The following is a 25,317-nucleotide window of genomic DNA, read 5'->3' as shown; positions in this document are numbered from 1 at the left end:
TAGGAAATAATGTTTTACATGTGTTTTAAGGAAGTAAGTTCATAAACTTGTTTATGAATCGAAAATGAAATCGCCAGGTGTTATTGGTATTGTTTTTCATTGCATATCTTGTGAACAACCAATATGTGTGATTTAGTATAACCGCTCATAAATTGTTTGTGTTCTTGGTAAAACTATTCACAAAGGCCTGGCTTATGTATTGGTATGAATTAGTGAAACCAATCTTAAGTAATCACCTGAGATGGTATCATCGAGTTTGTGATTTGTGTATGACCGAATCTGGGTAAAGGGGAACCGATACTAGTAAGAGGTGCAACACATCACAAATGGTAATCTATCCTTGTATGAGGTGCAATAAGTTTGTAGCAGAAAGGGGAGCCGATCCTATGGACATGTGCAACACGTTTTTGGGAAAAGGGGAACAGATCCTATGGACATGTGCAACACATATAAGTTAGATATTATATATATGTGGGGAACCGATCCTAGTACCTATTCAACTGAATTTTGGAAAGCTAGTGTGACTATGCACAGTACTCACATGGAGGTAGAACCGAAACTTGTTTTGGTAGAACCGTTAAACCCATGATTTGTGATTGAGTGTTCTTGATCAATCACATAGTTTTTGAAAGTCAGATGAACCAATTCTAAACTTGTTTGGAAGTGTGGCAAATCGGTTTCAAGGTTGTAAGTATGAAAGAGGACTTATAAAGTAAGGATGTCGACACACTTTGAACACAGGCAGTAATGTTTATCTTTAATTGTTCAAAGTTATTCCATAATAGCTAAAGGATGAAAATCCCAGGATCGAAACATAAATATGTTAAGAATCTTTTAATTAAGGTCTTAATTTTATTTTAGGAAAATAAAAATTAGTAATGTGCATTTACTAGTTAAAGATTTTCCAAAGAGATTTTCGGTCATTATTTTGGATAGAGCATTTCCAGGAATTATGCAAACCGAATTTGGAACTATATTGTATATCTTGAGAATATTTTCGGTTTTGGAAATTCCTTGGTGTCCAAACTTCCTTGTCTATAAATACTTGAAGTTTGCATTTCTAGCAAACTAATCCTTCGTGACAGCAAACTTCCTCGGTTGTGTTGTTATTGGTGAAGCCGCCTATTCGTTGAGGAGAGTAACCTAATTAGGAGAAATCTCTTACGGCCACTCAGTTTAAAGTCTTCTTTGGGATTGAGAAGCTCTATTAGTACCGTTTGTGGGAAACTAGATAATTGCGGTTTATCTTGTGTTTTCGATTGGTTTGATTGACTAACGGTGGTTGAACTTTGATTGCACCTAGTTTGTTTATGCTTGAGAATCTTCTCTTCTGATATAATATTCACTCAAACTAGACCGAAGTTTCGACAGGGATCTTTAGACTGTTGTTAGTGCTAAAGACGATCTTATGATAATCCATTGTTAACAGACTTCGTTCTGTGCGTGATTGATCACAAGAGATTCAAGTTGTTTTTTTTTTTGCTTAATCATAGAAATTTTATTACCAAAACAAACGAAAGATTTTACAAATAAAATTGCCTAGACAGGCCTAGTGCAGTAAAAGCAAAATAAAAAAAACAGAAAGAGAGCTATGAACAAGCCCAATACAAACTCAGCCCAATACAAATTAACAGAATCTGAAATAAGTTTGATTTTCCCATTCTAAAGCTCCCAAGAATGAAGGTTTCTCCACATACTCAATCACTTCACATCTATCCAGCCTTGCACCCTTCTTTGCCACTTTATCTGTTGAAAAAATAATTTCTCTGAAGGAATGTCTGAAAGTTATGTTATTCATCTTGTAATAATTCTTTGCCATCTTTTCTCTACCATCCAAGGAATCTTACCTGAGCCAAAATCCTGCAAAACTGCCTTTGAATCCAGGCTGAAACACACATTAAAGAACTGTCTTCTTATAGCCCATTCTGCAGCACCTATTAAAGCCATTACCTCAGCAATGGAATTTGTAGCCACACCAATACCACCTGCTACTTCTCCTAGATATCCACCATTGCAACTCCTCCCAAAAAGCCATAACCTGATTTACCAGGATTTCCATTAGATGCACCATCACAACATATGAGGATTTGATTTACTGCTGAAAATATAAAAATACATTCCTTGACTTCTGAAATTTTCACTTTCACACCCTTGATACCAAAAGCATTCATGATGTTCATATCATACATAGTCCCCCTGAATTTCCCTTTCATTCTCACACTACTTTCTTTAGTGAACGGCGTTATCCTCATCTTAAAGCTGACTACATCTGCAACCTCCTCTTCATAACATATTATATTCCTGGTAAACCATAGTTCAACCATTTTAGTAAATGCACAGATATACCAAACTTCTTTCACAACAATACTCTCCTTCTGAACATATTTCAAAATATCCATGAAGTTACAAGGATTCAAGAACTTAAAAATTCCTCCTAGCCAGTGCCATATTTTTTCACTAAAATCACAGTACCACAATATATGCTCCATTGTATCTTGTCCATTGCCACACAGATAACATTTTGAAACAGTTGAGAAACCTTTTTTTCTGTAATTCTCCTCTGTTGCACAAGCTCCCCTGAGAATTTTCCACAAATTTGTTGAAATTTTAGGATGAATTGCAGAAATCCATACCTGTCTTTACCAAGTAACTTTAGGGTATTTTTTCCTGATTAGGTGCACTGCACTCTTTACTGAAAATTTTCCAGTCATATCTGGATTCCATATAAGTTTGTCTTCACCCTCACCAATTATTGGTATTTCCTCTTTTGAAAAGAAAAACCATATCTCTACAGGTATACTCCATTCCCCATTTAAAATTAAGTCACTGACTTTCATGTCCTCATACCGAGAAATGAAAATATTATCAGGGTGCATCTCCTTCAGTGCATCCTCTTTGATCCATTTGTCCCTCCATACTGAAATCTCTTTCCCATTTCCAACTATCCATCTACTATCTTCTTGCACTTCATTCATAACCCATTTCAGGCCAGGCCAAATTGAAGATTTCCTATGATATTTTATCCATATACCATTTTTATCCTTGAATTTATCATTCATAAATTGTATCCACTCCTCATCTTCAGTCTTTATTTTCCATAATAACGTCATAAGAAGTGCTTTGTTGATGACTTCAAATCTTCTTAGTCCAAATCCACCTTCAGTTATTGGAGCACATATCTTCTCATATTTTACTGTTATGAGCTTCTTCACTACAGGATCCCCATACCATAAGAAATTCCTTACTATTTTTTCACATTATTTGATTACATTTGCAGGCCATTTATACACTGACATGTTATAAACAGGTATACTACATAGCACAGATTTCACCAATGTCAACCTTTCAGAAAATGACAACATTTTTCACATCCATCCTGCTAACATCTTATTCATCAACTCAACCATACCCCATACTTGATGATTCTTAACTCTTCCAGGATTCAAAATTACACCCAGATATTTGTCAGGGAATTCTGATAATTCCATTTGCAAAAAATCAGCTATACTTCTTCTTCTAGTTTCACTTACTCCACCCACAAAACATTTACTCTTTACCTTATTTATTACTTGGCCAGATGCTTTCTGATAATTTGTTAACAATTTCATTAGATTGTCAAGTGATTTCCTTTTTCCATTACAGAATACAAAAATATCATCTCCAAACAGCATATGAGAAGGCTGACACCCATTTCTGTTCACCATTGGTACAATCTTCCCATCATGAATTTGTTTAGATATACTTATGCTTAACACCTCCTCAGCAATTAAAAATAAAATAGGTGACAATGGGTCACCTTGTCTAAGTCCTCTTCCAACTGAAAAGAAGCCACAAGGACCACCATTCACTAATACTGAGATTTTAGCTGATTCAAAAAGTATTCTAAACCAATTAATCCCCGCTTCAGAGAAACCAAAATGCCTTAAAGTTTTGAAAAGAAAGTCCCAGCTTAATGAGTCATAATTTTGAGTTATATCCAACTTCAAACCAATGTTTCCTCCCCTTTTCTTTACATCCAGTTCATTAACCATCTCAGATGCAAGGACTATTTTCTCCGGAATATTTCTGCCTTTAATAAATGCGCCCTGCTGATAAGATACTAACTTTCCAATCACTCTACCAATTCTTGAAGTTATAATTCTTGTTAATATCTTAAAGCTAAAATTATCAAGCCATATAGGTCTAAAATGTTCTACCTTCTTTGCACCTTGAACTTTAGGAAGAAGAAATAGAAAATTAGAGTTCATACATTTTGGAATAAACTTGCACCTCCAACAATATTGAATTGCCTTTATTAAATCCTGGCCAAAAATATTCCATGCAAATCTGTAGAAACTACCAGGAAAGCCGTCAGGTCCTGGAGAACTATCTGCATCCATTCAATACACGGCTTCTTTAATTTCAGAATCAGAAGGTATTGCATCAAGAAACATGTTGTCTTCATTAGTTATCACCTTAGGGATCACAACAAATAAATCTTCATCATAATTACTTGGTTGATACTCAAACTTTGTTTGAAAATGTTGTATTAGATTATCAGCTATTTGATTTTGATCAACCAATATGTTTCCATTTCCATTTCCAAAATATTATTATGTGATTTTCTGATCTTCATTGAAGTATGAAAGAAAGATGAATCTCTCCCCCCTCCTTGACCCATCTTATTCTTGCTTTAGTTCTCAGAAGTTCGTTGTATTGTTGAGCAACTAAATCTTGTTTTCCTCTAGTTGTTATTAGCTTATTATAGATTCAAGTTGTTATGTGCAGGTGTTTATTCAAGATCTAAGAATATTTGAAGACAAAGAAGATATTGAAGATTTCTGATTTGGGGTTCATAATCTTTGGTGTGCACAATACTTGTTTCGGTATAAGATGACCCACCATAATCTGTATATCCTTGTGGTAGATTGGATTGATTAGTTGTGTATATCGGCATCAATACAATTCTTCGTGATTAAAAGTATTGATTGAAAAATCTTAACAATTACCTTTGGTAGTTGAACATAAGATAGATCTAAGAACCTGACGAAGGAGTTTATGTTAATATAAACAAAAGATCCTTTATCCGACTCATATCACTTGGTTGAAGAGAGTTGATACCAAACAGATTTGTAGTTCCTTTACTGTTTGGAATACGAACCAAAGGAATTGTTCCAAGTACGTGACTTATTCATAAGTTGGAGGCGTGGGAATACATACGGAACTAGGTGAAATATAGGTTTAGTTGCTTGGTCTCAACTATACGAAGTTGGTGTAATTTTGTGTAGCGGCTTAATCCCGAGAGTATTCAATACTGGACAAGATCTCGGGGTTTTTCTGCATTTGCGGTTTCCTCGTTAACAAAATCTTGTTGTGTCATTTACTGTATATTTTCGCATTATAATTATTTTATTATAATTAAAGTAAATTACACAAACGTTAATTCCTATTTACTTGATAAGCAATTCTATTGTGTTTGGTTAAGTCCGAACCTTTTTATCAATTAAACATACTCCATTGTTGTATTTTCTCGATCTCGTATCCATAGACGACCACACGAAGTGTGAACCGATTAGTTGCATTGTCTCGACTCAGTCCATAGACAATCACTTTCGGAGAAAGGACTTATAGGTAGGAAAAGTTTTAGATTGAGGTATATTTGGGTACCCTCGTCTTTTCAATTGGTATCAGAGCAGGCAAACACGAAAAGATCTAATAATCTGTGTTTGGTGCGATCCAACCTATAAGAAATTGAATCTATGTATGATTCAGTTAACGTTATGCAAGAGTTTGATTACTCAAAAGTTGAAGATGTTACTACTTCGTTGACTCATGATCGTGGAGTTACGAAAACATCCTTGTCCATCTCTGATGGAAAGGAAGATACTGATAAAGAGTTGGTAAAACTCCTAAAGCCCATAAAATCTTTGTCTTCTAAAGTGGTGTTAGTAAAGACAGAGACAAATCTTCTTAAACAGGAGATCATAGATAAAGACATCCAACTGAATATTCTATCTATAGAGAATATGGATCTTACTGTCAAATTAAAAGCTCTTAGTAAAACACTTTCTCAAGAAAAAGAGACACGTCCTATGAATCTGACTAATGATGCTGTTGTAATTTCTTCTGATGTTGAGGAAACTAAAAGTCCTTGCTCGACTTTTACAGATTGTGATAAAACCGGTTTAGTCACATCTAAAATAGATCAAGATGATGGTAGTTTGCCTAACTACATCAAGTCATAAGAGGATAAGAAACCATCTTCTATATCTATTGATGATCAAACGAAATCTTGTCCAAAGGAAACTTTGAACCGATTCCGTGAAAGTAATCTTAAGTAATACAATTTTCAGTCATTTGACAGGAAACTTATACTTCTTCAACATACGGTGGTAAAAATATTGAAGGAATTTTCTTGTCTTAAAAAACTAAAAGACCATTCCTCAATAGAAAGACAGATTATACCACTACCCGATAAGATCAACTCAAATGAATTATAGGAAAGGTTGATAATAGCTTCTGGAAAAGGTTCCTCCTCACCCATATTGAAACAATCCTTGTTTCGATGAGGAACGACTCCAGAAGAAAGGGAAAGAGAGAATCTCTGCCAAGAGAAACAATCAGGAGTTTCCGGTAATTGTTTCAGAAAATCACACTAACGTGAATCATAAGGAAGTCCTTAGAATGAGAAAATCTTATGAAAATCTCATTGAAATAATTAAGAGAGATTTTATCTATCTCTGTAAATTCTCACGTCAGTATAGTTTCTCCACATGATCATATCCCTAGAGTTAGAAAAGATCATCGTCTTGGGAGAAAATATTTTGGCAGAAATTCCCTAAGAGAAACATGAACTATGTTTCTGATATTCACTGTAAGCTAGAAAATCTTACTCCGATGCAACCTAGTTGTATCAAAATTGTGCACTCTCATCCATTTTTTTGCTCCTATTCATGGATGGGAAATGCACCATAAATCTGGAGCACATTTGTTTGTGTAGTTGTTTATCAGAAAATTTGTGAAACCTTATGGATAGTTGTGAATCCATGGTTGTCTAAGAATATTCATGTTTATCATGATCTTCCAAAAATTAGGTTATATTTGGAATTTTCGAATTTTAATAAACCTTCCAACTTGGGAAGTTCGGACAAAGGAAACAAAATATATTGTTTAATATTTTCGGTTTCCCTTGATATCTTTCGGTCCGGAAGTTGTCTCTTTTTAAAGGGAAACTATCTCTTGTCTGTATTCAATATATATATATATATATATATATGAGCAAGCATGCCTCCAATAACTCGCAGTATCTCAAAGGCTAATAAGGGGGAAGCTCAAAGGGTTAAATATTGTCAAGGAATCAATACAGAGAGGAAGAATAAAATCATATCAAAAATCATGTATGATTATGATTCGGATAGTTCAGTTGAATCACAAGATGAGTCATGTTTGTTGGCTTACAACAAACAAGATATAACCAAAACCAAGTGGATTCGTTCTGATATTATGTCTCAATATATCCAAGGTTTTGAAGATCTGGAGACCAATCTTGTTATGACTGTTCGACATCAAGATTGGGTAGAAGAAAAGATTGAAGAAGTGGTTGCCGACAAGTCTCTTAAGACATGCTTCAAAAGTTTGAACACTGAAGAAACCTCAGTGAACAACAAGAGCACCACTAGAGATTAAGTTATATGCTGTAATACTTCATCTAAGAAAATAGACATCAATTTTTGATTTCTTTCAATGATTGTAATAAGTCTATTAAGAATAAAACTATCATGAATAAAATTATTTGATTTATAATTTTTCTTGTGATGATTTTTGATTTACATAGCTTGTGGTTGAATGCTTTATTATTACTATGGATGTTTATGGGATGTTTGATTTCGGTTTTATTACCTTGATATTCGATCTCATAATGTTGTGAACCCTTATGGTTTGGGTGACTTTTGATTTAGCAGGATTAAATTCTAGCCCATGTTCGTAGGCTTTATCAAAGGATCATGAGGGGTTCTGGTAGAAAAAATATGTGAATAAGTCACAATACATTGAATCGGCCTTGGTTTAGCATAAACGCATATGTGTTTCGGTGGTTTTCAACTTTTGCTTGCAATAGTTAAAAACCGGTTTTCAACCTTTCTCTGATAAAGGTTAGTTGTTGTTATTCTTTTGTTTTACATAAGGATGACAACATAAGGATATTTCGATATCAATTCTCCCTGGAAGAAGATGCAAACATATTGGAGAAGTGGATACGAAATTTGAGGTAACAATGTTGTTAGTTAATTGTTTTCCTGTTTAAGAAAAGCCTGATTTTATTTCATATATATTTTGCTTTTTCTTAACAAAATTTCGGTACAATTGATGTTTTATTCCATTATGTGTATGGATGTGTGTGTGATTCAATTGGTTCCGGTTAAGAAAAAATATTGTTATCTTGCTTTATTGTGTGGTATCAATTGTTTAGGCTTACAAAATTTCGGTGCAATGGCGGTGCTGTAATGTCTATGTTGTTTCAATTGCTTCCGATTGAGATTAATAATTATGCAAGTTGATTATATGGTTTGTATGAATTATTTCTGGCTTAACGAAAGAAAAATTCTACGGGATGGATTGTGCAGTCCAATTCAATTCCGGATAAGAGAAGCTAAGTTTATCTTAGTTAGACTTATGAAAGTGGAGGTTTCGGTTATTCAAGTCTAATCAAATGCCCTAACAAGAAATGCTAGTTAATTAACCTAGTACTTGTCTTGTTTAAAATTTAAAGGACTAAGTTATATGGATAATTAGAACCTGATGAGAAAAATAGAGTTATCTTTATTTTGGTCTTATCGAATGAAGTGATTGTATTTGTACAATCGATAAAGGAACTAAAGTGTTTAGTTTATTTTTGGTTTGCTAAACTAAATTGGGAAAATTTCTTCGGGAAATTATTTCCTTGATAACATATCAAAACAAATTACTTTGTAGTTTCGGTTTTGATATTGGTTATCAAAAATGGTGTGTGGAACCCTCGTGCTTAACTCTATAGGTTTTCAAGTCAATTTTGAGATTTGTAAGATTTGTTTTGGTTTGTCTTTTATTTTTTCGTTTCTTTGTAATTTTGTGACAAAAAGTGGGAGAAATATATAGAGTAAACAAGTGATACTGGCATTGATTTTATATTGATTGGTATCACTAAGGAAAAGGACAATTGTGCTTAAAAGTTTATCTAACGAAAGAGTGAAAACATAGACTAAGGGGGAGTAACATATCATATTAATTGGTATAACAAAGACGTGCGGATTGATAAAATCTACCTATCTCACCTTTAGGGGGAGTATTAGATTTGTTATTATAATGTCAACAACGAAATTTAAGGATTGAATGTATACAGGTTATTGTGTTGTTGAGTTAGGGAATCAAGCTTATGTGTAATGAATTCTTGTAATTTGTTTATCCATATGATTGTAAGAGTTTTATCACTAAAATTTACAAAGGGGGAGATTGTTAGAGCATAGCTCAGTTAAACCGACCAAGCGTTGGTATGTCAAGTTTGGTTGTCATATCACTAAAATATGACAACCAAACTTGACATACCAACGCTTGGTGGGTTCAACCGAGCTATGCTCTAACAAACCACCTCATACACACAGATAACAAACAATCCTATCCAACGCCTGAGTTGTTCAGAAATCTTATTTCAACATTATACAACTATTTAACTTGAACTGACTGTTATTATCAATAGCATAAAAGAATCACAAATTATCCTAATTCACAAGCCCTATTACCTACCAAAAACTAGAAGTTCATTTAACGAGTTTATACTTCAACTTTGTCAAATCAATAAGTTATTGCAGTTGACAAAAGAATTAGTACATCCAAATAGAAAAGAATTAAGTAACCAGTAAGCCAATATGTGTGATTTAGTATAACCGCTCATGACTTGTTTGTGTTCTTGGTAAAACTATTCACAAAGGCCTGACTTATGTATTGGTATGACTTTTATTAGTGAAACCAATCTTAAGTAATCACCTGAGATGGTATGATAGAGTTTGTGATTTGTGTATGACCGAATATGGGTAAAGGGGAACCGATCCTAGTAAGAGGTACAACACATCACAAAGGGGAATCGATCCTTGTATGAGGTGCAACAAGTTTGTAGCAGAAATGGGAACTGATCCTATGGACATGTGCAACACGTTTTTAGGCAAAGGGGAACCGATCCTATGGACATGTGCAACACATATAAGTTAGATACCATATATATGTGGGGAACCGATGCTAGTACCTAGTCAACTTAATTTTGGAAAGATAGTGTGACTATGCACAATACTCACATGGAGGTAGAACCGAAACTTGTTTTGGTAGAACCGTTAAACCCATGATTTGTGATTGAGTGTTCTTGATCAATCACATAGTTCTTCAAAGTCAGATGAACCAATTCTAAACTTGTTTGGAAGTGTGGCAAATATGTTTCAAGGTTGTAAGTATGAAAGAGGAGTTACAAAGTAAGGATGTCGACACACTTTGAACACTGGCAGTAATGTTTATCTTTAATTGTTCAAAGGTATTCATTAATATCTAAAGGAAGAAAATCCCAGGATCGAAACATAAATAAGTTAAGAATATTTTAAATAAGGTCTTAATTTTATTTTAGGAAAATAAGAATTAGTAATGTGCATTTACTAGTTAAAGATTTTCCAAAGAGATTTTCGGTCATCATTTTAGACTGAGAATTTCCAGAAATTATGAAAACCGTATTTGGAATTATATTGCATATCTTGAGAATATTTTCGGTTTTGGAAATTCATTTGTGTCCAAACTTCCTTGTCTATCAATACTTGAAGTTTTCATTTCTAGCAAACTAATCCTTGGTGACAACAAACTTCCTCGGTTGTGTTGTTACTTGTGAAGCCGCTTATTCGGAGAGGAGAGTAACCTAATTAGGCGAAATCTCTTACGGACGCTCAGTTTAAAGTCTTCTTTGGGATTGAGAAGCTCTATTAGTACCGTTGGTGGGAACTAGATAATTGCGGTTTATCTTGTTTTTTCGATTGATTTGATTGACTACCGGTGGTTGAATGTATGGGCTGTCGTAGGCTCAACAAATTAATAAATATATTTTCCACTAATTAATTGCTAATATAGCGGTAGTAAGAGATCGTCCCCACAGAGAGCTGTGTAATTGATAGGTTATTTGTATTAGAAAAACAAAGTAAATAACAAAAGGAGGTTTTGGTTATGAGATAAATAAAGAGATAATAAGAAAAGGAGATGATCAAGGAATCCTTCGCCGTTACCAAGCGTTAACAGGATTAGAATACTTATCTATATTCCTTTAGAACCATACATCACCAACCGTAAAATAGCAGGTACGCTTTGCTATCCCCAAAACTCCTTGTATCACCGGATAATAGGTACGCTTAGTCACCAGATTCTATCCAACTGAGCCGCCTTGAGGTATGCTTACAAGGTGTAACTCAATCGAACGCTTTAGGGTCTGTGAATTTATGTTTGATCTTAAGAGTTAAACTAAGTACGCTCGGTTCACTTACTGGTGTTGTTTCCACACACGATTGCTTTACAAAATACCTTTGCACAGTCTCATGTTTTCTACTTGTGTAGGAGATGCACGACAATTAAAGATCATTCAACTCTCTACTAGCAATAGAATGATCAATAGACTAATCTAGTTTCTCACCCAAATCAATATAAGAATCAATCATAAACCCTAAATATAATGAAAACAAACGATGATGATTAAAAATTCAAATAGGTTTGTATTATTAATAAAGCTGCATGCTTAGAACATTGAATTCATCCTTAATCAACAAAGGATTTAGCTACTCATATGACAAAGAAGATGATAATGGTGGTTTCCCCCTAAAGAGGTAAACCATATGTTTTGATGTAGAACTTGTGATATGAGATTAAATTATATTCTTTTTACATAAGCTAATACCTTTTTATAGGTTTACATTGCTTGGTATCCAAGTATTTAGTTCGGTTCAAGAACCCGACCCGAAAACACGAACTAGCGACCCCAAATGTGCCCTTAGGCCTTCCAAGGTGTTAATACACGTTTTCCACTTGCTAAGTTCGCGAACCCGTCCGCGAACTTCAAGTTCCAGCAGATATTTTCGGAATTAAAGTATGAAACCCATCCGAGAACTTTACTGTCTTCGGTATTCAATAAAAGCTTGTTTTTTCCACAACTTCTTCATTCGAACTCGGAATGACCTCATTCTTTTTTATCTTTCAATTCTCTTCAAGATTATGATGATAAATCTGTAATTTGAATGAGTTAAGATCGGTTTTTGGCCCTTCTCTTGATTTTGAGCGTTTTGCTCCTTTTCGTCGCACTTCATCCACTTATCTTGGACTTGGGCACTTGGATACTTGGAATAATTCTCTTCCTAGGTCTTTTCAACACTTTGTAGCTCCTTTTTGGATGATTCACCTATTAGAGGCAAATGAGAGAAATCAAGAGTAATAATGCGAAAATATGCAAGAATAATAGATAAAGAAAGTATGGAATGAATACTAAAATCATATGAATTATGCATTGATCAAATTACCCCACACTTAGATTTTTCTAGTCCTCGAGAGAACTAAATAAAACTAATCCTAAATACAACAACTCCATGTCGCGAGGATATGGTTACTCTTAGCATGAATAACAGGCCTTTAAACCCCTAGGTGTCCCTAGTGGACGAGGTATAGTCTCGTAAGGGCTTACAAGAGGTATACCCACAAAACCTACTCCAATGTCTCGTCTTGGGAGAACTACTAAGGATAGACACAAAGTAATAGATAAATAATTAGCTTGCATAATTTCTTTAAATGTAAACATCCCACATACACGTAAGCAATTACTTAAGTGTGACATTCAACCTGTTTGTAAAACTCTACTAAGATAGTCATCGTACTTGTTGCAACGTTTGTCACAACACTCGCATACTGAAATCACATGGATAGATAAGAAAATGGAAATAGAAAAGTGAAGTTTACAAATGTTTACTTAAGAGAAAGATGTTACCCACAATACTTATATGAATGTCGTCAAAGGATCCTTATTTATAGCACAATAGTTGAGAGAAGCACCCATTTAACTCGACCACATGATTAGATACTCTAAGCGCATGTTCCTTTTCAGCAAGTACATGATAGTTGCCTTGGATCCTGCGTTTCACGCTTGCTTAAGCCACGTAGACAGGGATAACGTTTCACACATATTGCTATCAAAGTGTCAAGAACCTCATCAAGTCATTTTGACTTGCTATATAATGATGATATGGTTTTTGTTTTCATCGACTATGATTAGTCCAAAATTCCGGACCTATCATTTATTAGTGTCGATAAAAGAAGAGGAGCCTTTTTTATTTTTTTATTTTTTTTTCTTCTTTTTTTTTTTTCTTTTTTTTCTCTTTTTTTTTTCTCTTTTTGGTCACTCTTTATGAGTGTAAGACAATTGTCTTATGGGGCTTTCAAATACTCAACCAATGATTACCTTGTTACTACATCCGCGGTAGTATCGGGATCCCACAATATCACTTTAGAGAAACATAAAACTGCAAAAATAAAAAGAAAGTGATTCAGTAATGTTTAATTGCGATGATGAATCTTTCAAACGACTACCATAGTTGAGTTTCGCATTCAATTATGAACATATATATTTAAGGATTTTAGAATGAAAAAATGGGACTCAATCTATAGCCGTAAAAACTGTTTCAACTTTAAAAAGGTTTAGTGTGTCATCCTAAATAGCTCATAATTAACTCCAAAAGATGAAGTCTCAAGAATGCAAGAAATTAAAGAGTATGGTTTATTTTATTTTTATTTTATTTTATTTTATATGAAATCCAAAAATGCTTAACTACTCCCACACACTTAAACTCAACATTGTCTTCAATGTTCAAAACCGAAAATTTTGATTTCTGACGTAACAACAAATAAAACTCGAAAACTGTACAAATGGGTAGGGAATTAGGAAAAACATCCTAAACGAAAGTTGTTCTCCTATGCATTGTCTATGCGGTTTCAAAAGGGAACAATGTTTCGATAAAGTGTCTAACTTTTATGGCCTCCGGACTTACTGTCATGCAATCTGAAAAAGTTCTGGAAAAATACCGAAACTCAAATGTCCAGGCCTATCGCTCCAACTTAACAGACTCTAAATTCAGATTTTCTTATTGGAAAAGAAAGGTAAGTCTGTCCTATTTAAAATTGGGGTCAACCACTCAAATCGGACTTCGTATGAAGTCTCGAGAGCTATTTTCGTAATAATTGCGCAGTCAGAATTTTCTGACGAAAATTCGTCAAAACTTTCATTATAGATATAGAACTTTGTGAAATATAAGATAGGAATGAAATAAGTGATATGAAAAACTAAGAAGAGTAAAAACAAAATGGATAGATATAAAAAACCGATGGGTTGCCTCCCTCACAACGCTTGGTTAAACGTCGTCAGCCCGACGTTATTGTTATCGTCCATACACCAATAATCTGAAAATTTGGTAGTCCTTCCAATTAACAATCTGCAATTCAAATAATAGCTTCACAAAAACGTTAGCACAAAATATAAATATTGAATCTATCACTTTATTGAAGTTTCCCCCACACTTAGTCCTTTCTACACTCGGAAGTGGATAGAGAACATAGAATTCAGGAACTTCAAAAGGTTCCTCAGCTTGGTGAACCTGAACAATACTCGAATCAAACACATCAAGTGGTGGATACTTAGAAGCAAAATAATCCGTTAAAACTTTAAAAGCACACAACTCCAATCCTAGGTGAGGTATTTTTTTAAAAGTTGAGTTAGCAACTCTTTTAGAATCTACTTCACTTGAATGGAAAGGATCAATAGATATAGAATTAAGCAAAGGATTAGACAAACCTTGTACGTGATCCTCATCGTTCATAATTATATTCAGTAAATTATTTACCTCAAGTATATCATGATCCTCTATTGAACTATTATTATCTACCTCAATTGGGTCTTCCAAGAAATCAATCAATTTGGTTTCACTCTCAATATCCATCTCTTCAACAACCTCGTCATCGGAATCGGAATCCGAATCAAATTCCTCTCTCATGAACTCTTCTTAAGTATAGATTTTGGGGTATTCTGTATGAGTATCCTTCGAGGGAATCATCGGGTCTACTTCTTGGAAATCAACTGGACTCACACCGTTCATAACAATGGTCCGGTCATACCAAAGCTCCTCCTTTTGAATAGGCGAGTGATCATTATTACGATCTGGAGTTGGAATAATCGTATCATTGTTGCAAGGATTTTCGAAAGGTTGCTCATCTTCATCGGAATCTTCGTCATCCGTAGGAATTTCAGAGTCGTTTTAGTTTTGAGGCCAAACTTCTTCCTCGTTCCTATTCTCAATAAGTTGGGCAGCTTGTATCTTTATCTTTTCCATATTCCTTAGAAATTCTTGGTGTGATTCTTCCATATTTTTGTTGCGCTCATCCAAATTTTGAATGTATTGGTCCAACCCTTGTGGATGTTGCGTCACCTCTTGGATTAATTGGTCCAGACGTTCATCAAAACCTATACTTTCACTTACCACCCTATTTCCAGACCAAATCTCCCCTTTTTGAATAGGTGAATGATCATAAAAACGATCAGGAGTTTGGGTAGATATATTGAAGTAAGATTCAGTTGGAAAATTGTTCTCCGCGCTTGGTTGTTCATTAAGTGGTTTTGGCGTGGATAAACTGGCCTTTAACTGAAGCATAAACTGGTCAAACTTCTGCTCAAGTTCAGGAGAAAAATGATTAGAAGCATAATTATCCTCCCATCCTTTTGATTGTTCACTTACATACCCACCATAAGGAGGTTGACATGTATGAGAATATCCATAAGGTTCCATAGTATATTGATTATACCCAAAAGATTGATTTTGATTATACCCATAGGATGGTTGGTAGTTATCATATGAATGAGATTGAAAGTCATATTGATTACCAATGTTTTATTTGTAATCTTGTGCTCCGTACATGTTATTTCCGTAAGGAAACATGACGACTCACAAAAGTAAAAGAGAAAATAAAACAAAAACAAAAACAAGCTAAACAAATAACTAATCAATTAACGACTGCTCCCTGGAAACGGCGCCAAAATTTGTATGGGCTGTCGTAGGCTCAATAAATTAATAAATATATTTCCCACTAATTAACTGGTAATATAGCGGTAGTAAGAGATCGTTCCTACAGAAAGATGTGTAGTTGATAGGTTATTTGTATTAGCAAAACAAAGTAAACAACAAAGGGAGGTTTTGGTTATGAGATAAATAAAGAGACAATAAGAAAAAGAGATGATCAAGGAATCCTTCGCCGTTACCAAGCGTTAACAGGATTAGAATACTTATCTATCTTCCTTTATAACCATACATCACTAACCGTAAAATAGCAGGTACGCTTTGCTATCCCTAAAACTCCTTGTATCACCGGATAACAGGTACGCTTAGTCACCGGATTATATCCAACTGAGCCTCCTTGAGGTACGCTTACAAGGTGTAACTCAATCAAACGCTTTAGGGTTTGTGAATTTAGGTTTGATCCCAGCAGTTAAACTCAGTTCGCTCGGTTCACTTACTGGTGTTGTTTTCGCACACGATTGCTTTACAAAATCCCTTTGCAAGGTCTCATGTTTTCTACTTGTGTAGGAGATGCACGACAATTACGTATCATTACACTCTATACTAGCAATAGAATGATCAATAGACTAATTTAGTTGCGCACCCAAATCAATCTAAGAATCAAATCATAAACACTAAATATAATGAAAAAAATGATGATGATTAAAACTTCAAATAGGTTTGTATTATTAATAAAGCTTCACGCTTAGAACATTGAATTCATCCTTAATCAACAAAGGATTTAGCTACTCATATGACAAAGAAGATGATAATGGTGGTTTCCCTCTAAAGGGGTAAACCCTAGGTTTTGATGTAGAACTTGTGATATGAGATTCGATTATATTCTTTTTACATAACCTAATACATTTTTATAGGTTTACATTGCTTGGTCTCCAAGTATTTAGTTCGGTTCAAGAACCCGACCCGAAAACACGAACTAGCGACCCTAAACGTGCCCTTAGGCCTTCCAAGGTGTTAATGCACATTTTCCACTTGCTAAGTTCGCGAACCCAGTCCGAGAACTTCAAATTCCAGCAGATATTTTCGGAATTAAAGTATGAAACCCGTCCGCGAACTTTACTGTCTTCGGTATTCAATAAAAGCTTGTTTTTGCCACAACTTCTTCATCCGAACTCGGAATGACCCCATTCTTTTTTAATTCTTTTTATCTTTCAGTTATTTTCAAGATGATGATGAGAAATCCTTAATTTTAATGATTTAATATCGGTATTTTTCCCTTCTCTTGATTCTTGGACACTTGGATACTTGGAATAATTCTCTTCCTATCTCTTTTCAGAACTTCGTATCTCCTTTTTGGATGATTCACCTATTAGAGGCGAATGAGAGAAAACAAGAGTAATAATACGAAAATATGCAAGAATAATAGCTAAAGCAAGTATGGAATGGATACTAAAATCATATGAATTATGCACTTATCAAATTCCCTCACACTTAGCTTTTGCTAGTCCTCGAGCAAAATAAATAAAACTAATCCTAAATACAACAACTCGATGTCGTGAGGATACGGTTACTCTTAGCATAAATAACAGGCCTTTAAACCCCTAGGTGTCCCTAGTGGACGAGGTATAGTCTCGTGAGGGCTTACAAGAGGTATACCCACAAAACCTAATCCAATTTCTCGTCTTGGGAGAACTACTAAGGATAGACACAAACTAATAGCTAAATAATTAGCTTGCATAAGTTCTTTAGCTGTAAACATCCCACATACACATAAGAAATTACTTAAGTGTGACATTCAACCTGTTTGAAAAACTCTACTAAGATAGTCATCGTACTTGTTTCAACGTTTGTCACAACACTCGCATACTGAAATCACATGGATAGATAAGAAAATGGAAATTGAAAAGTGAAGTGTGCAAATGTTGACTTAAGTGTAAGATGTTACCCACAATACTTGTATGAATGTCGTCAAAGGATCCTTATTTATATCACAATAGTTGAGAGAAGCACCCATTTAACTCGACCACATGATTAGATACTCTAAGCGCATGTTCCTTTTCAGCAAGTACATGATAGTTGCCTTGGATCCTGCATTCCACACTTGCTTAGGCGACGGAGACAGGGATAACGTTTCACACATACTGCTATCAAAGTGTCAAGAACCTCATCAATAGTCATTTTGACTTGCTATATAATGATGATATGGTTTTTGTTTTCATCGACTATGATTAGTCCGAAATTCCGGACCTATCATTTATTAGTGTCGATAAAAGAAGAGGAGCCTTATTTTTTTTTATTTTTTTTTCTTCTTCTTTTTTCTCTTTTTTTTTTCCTTTTTTTTTTCTCTCTTTTTTTTTCTCTTTTTGGCTCACTCTTTGTGAGTGTAAGAAAATTGTCTTATGGGGCTTTCAAATACTAACCAAATGATTACCTTGCTACAACATCCATGGTAGTATCAAGATCCCACCAAATCACTTTAGAGAAACATAAAACTGCAAAAATAAAAATAAAGTGATTCAGTAACGTTTAATTGCGAGGATGAATCTTTTAAATTACTACCATAGTTGAGTTTTGCATTCAATTATGAACATATATATTTAAGGATTTTAGAATGACAAAATGGGACTCAATCTATAGCCGTAAGAACTGTTTCAACCTTAAAAAGGTTTAGTGTGTCGTCCTAAATAACTCATAATTAACTCCAAAAGATGAAGTCTCAAGAATGCAAGAAATCAAAGAGTATGATTTATTTTATTTTTATTTTATTTTATATGCAATCCAAACATGACTACTCCCACACACTTAAACTCAACATTGTCCTCAATGTTCAAAACCGAAAATTTTGATTTCTGATGTAACAGAAAATTAAACTCGAAAACTGTACAAATGGGTAGGGAACTAGGAAAAACATCCTAAACGAAAGTTGTTCGCCTACGTCTTTTCTATGAGGTGCTAAAAGGGCACAGTGTTTCGATGAACAGTCTGACTTTTATGGCCACCGGACTTACACCTTGTTTGTTTGCAGCTGACTCATCTGAGTCATCTGGATCTGAGTGAAATCACCTGACTCATCTGGGTCTGAATCACTAAGATCTGACTTAGAAAATATGTTTGTTTAGTGAGTCAGATCTGACTCAGCTGACTGCACTTTATGGGACAGAAAATACCCTTGTACACATTTTAGACCATAAACATTTGCCACTACCAACTTATTCATTAGACTACCATCTTTTTCTCATGTAATCAAACATATTAGACATCACAAAACAATAAATTTTAAAGTAAATTTCAATTTTAAAATCCTAAAAGCATAAAAAACATCTTATCCTCCAAAAAATTGTAAACACGTACTCCAGGTTCTTTGGTGCTGGGCCCTCTCGAACTCTGCTTGAAATGACGTAGTGAGAACTATGGCATGAACAGAACAACCACCAAAATCTCTAGCCATTAGGCAAAGTACATACACCAATAAAAATTAGCCATTCTGGGTTCTTGACTCTAACTGCATCATCCTCTGGATCACACAGGGTGCATTGGTCGACATACTCGATACGAATGACAAGTTTTATATCATCCTCAGTCCGGCGTCTGATGAGAACTTCTTTCTCACGCCACTTGACAGTCAAAGTAGAGCCAGGAACAATGCTTGACAGGTCAACTTTTACTGGCATACATGCTCAAAACAAACTTGGGACTAGCAGATGAATCAGGAAAGAGAAACCAGGGCCAAGACATCCTTACTCGCAGACGTGCTCACCACAAAGTATCCGAAGAGTTATTAGGGTTTGTTCCTCCATCCCAATGTTATACATTTGCTAGGAAATAGAATCCCGGGCAACCCTGGCAAAATTGAAAAACCCATTAGTCCAAACAAAAACTTAGCATATTATTCCACATTGCACTTAAGAAAGTATTTGAAACACTAACGAGATATGAAATCATAATCAATACCTATCAGTTATCAAAATAGGTCTTCAAGAACAATTGGCGGTAAGGGCGAAGGCAGTTGACTGACCTACTTAATACGTAGTTCAGAACTCATCTAATAGTTCAACTGACATATAGTAGAATTCCTTTTTTGTAATTGCAAACAAAATTCCAAACAAAACAGAAACAATGTCTTACCTTATTTAAATAACCCTTTAAATTATGGAGTCCCTAAAATTTATGTTATTTGCTTTCTCACTGTCTTTTTTCTCAATAGAGAACTAGCATAAAGTAAAACAAATACAATACATGGGTAATTTAAAAACATAAGAGATAGTGCTAGATACTACGAATTACCAGAAAGAGTAAATTACCACTAAGCATAAAATCTACTAAGCATGATCTCTACGCGTTCATATATGGGTTTAAAAATGAAGATAAAGGCGAAGCACATATAAGAGAGAGTGATAGCTACTTCTCCAGTAGTAGTGCAACTACACCATACATTTTATTTGGTTTGATCGTCCGGGGACATCATTTACTTAAATCAGGAAGCATAGTTCAGTGCATATTATAGAGAGTGAGATTGAGTGCTCTTAGGAACTTATAAAAATTTAGATGTACGACCAGAATCATTCAAAGGAAAAACAAGCAAGACGTACCAGAAAGTTACTTTCCACAGCATGGTAGTATAGTTTTACCGCACTCCCTGATCAGCAATATATTTTAGGTCTATGTTATCGAAAGCATACCATAAGAAGTCCAAGGCTTAATTGTTACATAACCGCTATGCTCTTTACAGGTGCATGGTAAATTTCTACATAGGATTTGGTGGTTGTCAAAGCGCTAGTAGTACTTCCTTAGGTGTCCATAATCTTAACAATTGTAAAAAGTCTTTAATAGTGGGGCACTGGGGCTCCTACATTTACTGGTGTAATTTTTACTAGATTAATGTTGTAGTCAGTAAAATATACATTTGATTAATGGGGTTTCAAAATCCTTTATACACATTCATCAAACCCCTTGTATGCAATTACATCTATAGATTATTAATCTACTTAAATCAAGAAGTCATGAATCCATTGATTAATTCCAGTAAAAGCTATAAAAATAAATGTGCGTTTAATCAAATTTACAATACTGCAAAGGTATAATAGCTAATGCTACAACATCTACTAGTTCTAACACAAGCAGAAGACCCAATAAAGATGGAATGATAACCTAAACCCTAAAAATTGATTTCACAATAAAGAAAACCATAGAATCTTTAGTACAATAAAAACCAAACAGTAAGAAAACTCATGAAATATTATCAAACGTAGGAGAAGTTATACCTACAGTCGATGAAACCAAAATCCTCAATGAAAGCTTTCTTTTTATCAAACCAAAATATCCAAAGTGCTCCAATAAAATAAAGAAGGTCAGCTGAAATATATGAACCGATCAAATTAAAGAGATGAAGGAGATCAGGTGAAAGTGGTGGAGGAGATCTAGGGGTTTTAGTTTCTCCATTTTGATGTAGATGCTGTCGATGTGAAAGAAAGGAAGGAATAGAAGTTTTTTCTTTTAAGGGATGGAGGGTTATTACAGTAATAAGCCACGACTCAGAGGCAAGGGCCAGCGATTCAGGGGCGTTTCTACGCCTGACTCAATACTGCCCGAGTCAGGGGTTACCTCTAAGTCAGATTGCGAGTCAGGGGATGCAAAAAAATTAAAACAAACAATATAACTGCTGACTGGGTACGAGTCAGGGGTTGACTCAGACCCAGACGCCGAGTCAGCTGCAAACAAACAAGGTGTTACTGCCATGCAATCTGAAAAAGTTATGGAAAAATACCGAAACTCAAATGTCCAGGCCTATCGCTCCAACTTAACAGACTCCAAATTCAGATTTTCTTTTTGGAAAAGAAAGGTAAGTCTGTCCTATTTAAATGTTGGGGGTCAACCACTCAAATCGAACTCTGTATGAAGTCTCGAGAGCTATTTTCGTAATAAATGCACAGTCAGAATTTTCTGACGAAAACTCGTCAAAACTTTCATCATAGATATAAAACTTTGTGAATCTAAGATAGGAATGCAATATATGATATGAAAAACTAAGAAGACTAAAAAAAAGGGATAGATATAAAAAACCGATGGGTTTCCTCCCTCGCAGCGCTTGTGTAGATGGGGAAAAACGATTAGCTGGTTTTTACGGGATTGAGGAGACGACCGTGCGGAGGAGACTCCTTGAACCGAGTGAATTATTTAACCTCACACAGATGCACTGCAAGAAGGGAGTGCTTTAGGTTCGAGAGATCAATCTGTAGGACTCCGTCCTAAACCAAGACAATGGCCATTCCAGAGTCAATTCGGTTACAAGAGAGGATGGGCTGATCTGTAGGAGGGAAGCTAAGAAATATGTGAGATCAATGGTGATCGAGATTGTAGGTGTGTTGTGTATTCTGCGTAAGAAAGTTCTGAATGATTGAATTTTACTCAGTTGAGAGTGATTTCTCAGACGATAAGTTCGTGTAGAAGAAAGATTGTCTGTGTGAACTTGTTGAGAAATTCTTGTCTAGACCAATGTTGTCCTTTTCAATCATGATTCAGAAGTATTTTATATTGCTGGAATTGTAAACACCATGATCCCATGAAGTGTGACAGTTGCTGGAGTCAGAGAGTAGGGAAGTGGGAAATCGTGTTGAAACCAGTTGCCCATCGTGCGAAGACTTGGTTAACTTTCCACCCACTACTTTGCTAACTCCTCCAACTGATTGCACGACTTGCTCACATTCTCATCGTGTGTATGAACACACGTATCGTAGACCGCCAGACCAAAACCCTAGTTAATATCCCCCCATGTGACACGATTGATATCTCGTGAATGTGGAGTCTGCAAGGCAGACGTGTATTTAATTAGTCAGTTGCTGACTTTATGGGACGATGAGTGCTTGTATTGCTGAGTTGAACATAATTTTCAAATGTTCTGAGACTCATGAATTGAACATGTCTGGTGAGACGAAGATATAATTACGTTGATTGTTAAGGTGAGCAAATATTGCTCGTACGAGCAAATGTTGCTCGTTTGATAAACTGTTGAACATTAATAGTCAATATTCATGGACTGAGCAAGTATTGCTCATATGATGACTTATTGAATGTTGATAGTCGAACCAATATTCATGGACTGAGCAAATGTTGCTCATCTGAACAAATATTGATAGTTGAACCAATATTCATGGACTGAGCAAATGTTGCTCATCTGAGTAAATATTGATAGTTGAACCAATATTCATGGTCTGAGCAAATATTGCTCTGATGAATTGTTGATTATTAATGGTCGAACTAATATTCTTTGGTGTGAGAAAATATTGCTCATCTAAGAAAATGTTGCATGAGTTAATTAATATTGATAGTTGAGCCAATATTCATGATTTGAACAAATATTGCTCGTACGAGCAAATGTTGCTCGTTTAATGAATTGTTGAGATCGTCGAATATTGAAGTTGAACCAATATTCTTTTAATTGAGCAAATATTGCTCGTTTGAGCAAACGTCAATTTAAGATGCTGACATCTGAGCCGAGCATAATTATTAAAGTGTTGATCACGGGATCAACGTAAAATTATTAGTGTTTTAATCTGCTCAAAATTATGTTTTGCAGACCTCTGGATTCGAAACCCTAATTTTGATCAATTGTCTTATTAAAAATCATTCATGAAAATGAAGTAATGACCAACTACATGGGATGATGAATCGACCATATAGCGCCCAGATGCTCAAGCGAGCAAACTACCAAAGTCTCTTGAAGATCAGTTGGTGAAAGGATGATTAAATGCTGGTTTAATCATTTTTCAAATAGTGCTCGTGTGAGCGTCAGGTAGTAGAACCTGATTATGGAGAGATGAGGGATTGACCAAGGGATCATGAGATCGGCCGTTGGTGGTCATGGGACCAGCTGATGGTCGTTTTAACAAACTCCCAGCTGTTTGGGAAGAGTTTGGACCCAGTATGATCAACTAAGCAAATTAGGTCAAAATTATTAAAACACGTGGGACCGGATATTTGCAAGCCTCAGGGCCGGCCTTGATCGGTTAAGGAGACATGCCCGTGTCACCATAATTTCCGTGTCTCAGTCCTGAGAGTTTCGATATTTTCCGGTGTGCGTTTGAGCAACATTTTGAGAAAATATGAAGAAATCAGGGATTTTGCAGAAACCGTGAAACTTCATGAGACGAAGGAATAAAATTATAAAATAATGAAGGAATCATGAGGTATGGGACCGGCAAGGCCAAGGCATGACCGTCCAGCCAAGGAGCTAGTCCCAAGGAATTTTTTCCTAATTTATTATATTTTCATGATTTTAGGGAAATATCATAAAATCAAGAAGTTTGTTGAAATCAAGGAGTTTCCATGAGATGAGGGAAACATAAAAAATAATAATGATAAAATAAGGGGCATGTGGGACCGACTAGGCCGGCTATGTCCCGGTCCCACGGGTTTCCCTAATTTTATATTATTTTTCATGAACTTGAGTGAAATTTCATGAATCCAAGGAGTTTGCTGAAACTAGGGAATTTCCTTGAAGTGAAAGAGTTTCCATGGGATGAGGAAACAAATAATATTAATATAATAAGACATGGGCGTGTGGGACCGGCCAGGGCTAGAGCATGGCCAGCCAAGAGCCCAGGTCCCGTGCGTTTTTTCCCTAATTTATAATATTTCATGAATTGAGGGAAATATCATGAAATCAGGGAATTTTCATGTGATGAGGGAAATAATAAAATAATAAGGAGTCATGAGGTGTAGGACCGGCCACGTCTAGGGCATTTCCGGACGGCTAGTGGACCTGGTCCCGTGACACCTTTCCTAAATTTTATTATTTCTTTGATACGAGGAAACACCATGAGACTAGGTAGTTTCCTTGAGACGAATGAGATTTTCTCAAATGAAGGGATTTTCATGAGATCAGGAAAAATAATAAAAACATGATAAAATATAAAATTGGGCGTGGGACTGGCCACGGCACGACCGGCCGGCCGGTGGGCCCAGTCCCCCATCGCCTCGATTAATATTTTATCATTTATTATTTTCTTCCTAGTTTGCATAGGTTTATCGTTCCTTCGCGTTTTGGAATGCTCGTTTGTGCATTCAGGTGCTCATTTGTGCATTATTGCTGAGTACACTTGCACCATTTTGGTCGGGGCTTACTCGAGAGCTGCTCAGATGCCCATACGTTGAACATTTATCACTAACCCGTGGAATTCTGCTGGGAAGAACCACGAATTGAAGTGACAAAATATTACGAAGAATCGTAGAATATTGTTGAATA

General features: G+C 35.3%; 1 protein-coding gene across 1 annotated transcript; it reads right to left on the bottom strand.

Moving 5' to 3' along the window:
- Positions 1 to 1,627: 1,627 nt before the first annotated feature.
- On the bottom strand, positions 1,628 to 4,379 carry LOC113360512. The gene is made up of 6 exons (XM_026604017.1): positions 3,410 to 4,379; positions 2,644 to 3,211; positions 2,347 to 2,577; positions 2,188 to 2,301; positions 1,848 to 2,038; positions 1,628 to 1,746 (listed from the first exon to the last, which is right to left on the bottom strand). The coding sequence occupies exons 1-6, from the start codon at positions 4,377 to 4,379 to the stop codon at positions 1,628 to 1,630; spliced, it is 2,193 nt and encodes a 730-aa protein (XP_026459802.1).
- Between the last annotated feature and the right edge of the window lie 20,938 nt (positions 4,380 to 25,317).

Source organism: Papaver somniferum, chromosome 3 (genome assembly GCF_003573695.1).
Source record: "Papaver somniferum cultivar HN1 chromosome 3, ASM357369v1, whole genome shotgun sequence".
Taxonomy (NCBI): domain Eukaryota; kingdom Viridiplantae; phylum Streptophyta; class Magnoliopsida; order Ranunculales; family Papaveraceae; genus Papaver; species Papaver somniferum.
This window is presented reverse-complemented; position numbering and strand designations above follow the sequence as displayed.

Bases quoted from the DNA above. Each gene is read 5' to 3' on its own strand.
- LOC113360512 (XM_026604017.1), bottom strand. From the start codon at position 4,379: ATGGATGCAGATAGTTCTCCAGGACCTGACGGCTTTCCTGGTAGTTTC. The intron at 3,212-3,409 runs GTATGGTTGAGT...GGGATCCTGTAG, and splicing joins TAAGAATCATCAAGTATGGG to TGAAGAAGCTCATAACAGTA. The intron at 1,747-1,847 runs GTAAGATTCCTT...TTTTTTCAACAG, and splicing joins TTTGCAGGATTTTGGCTCAG to ATAAAGTGGCAAAGAAGGGT.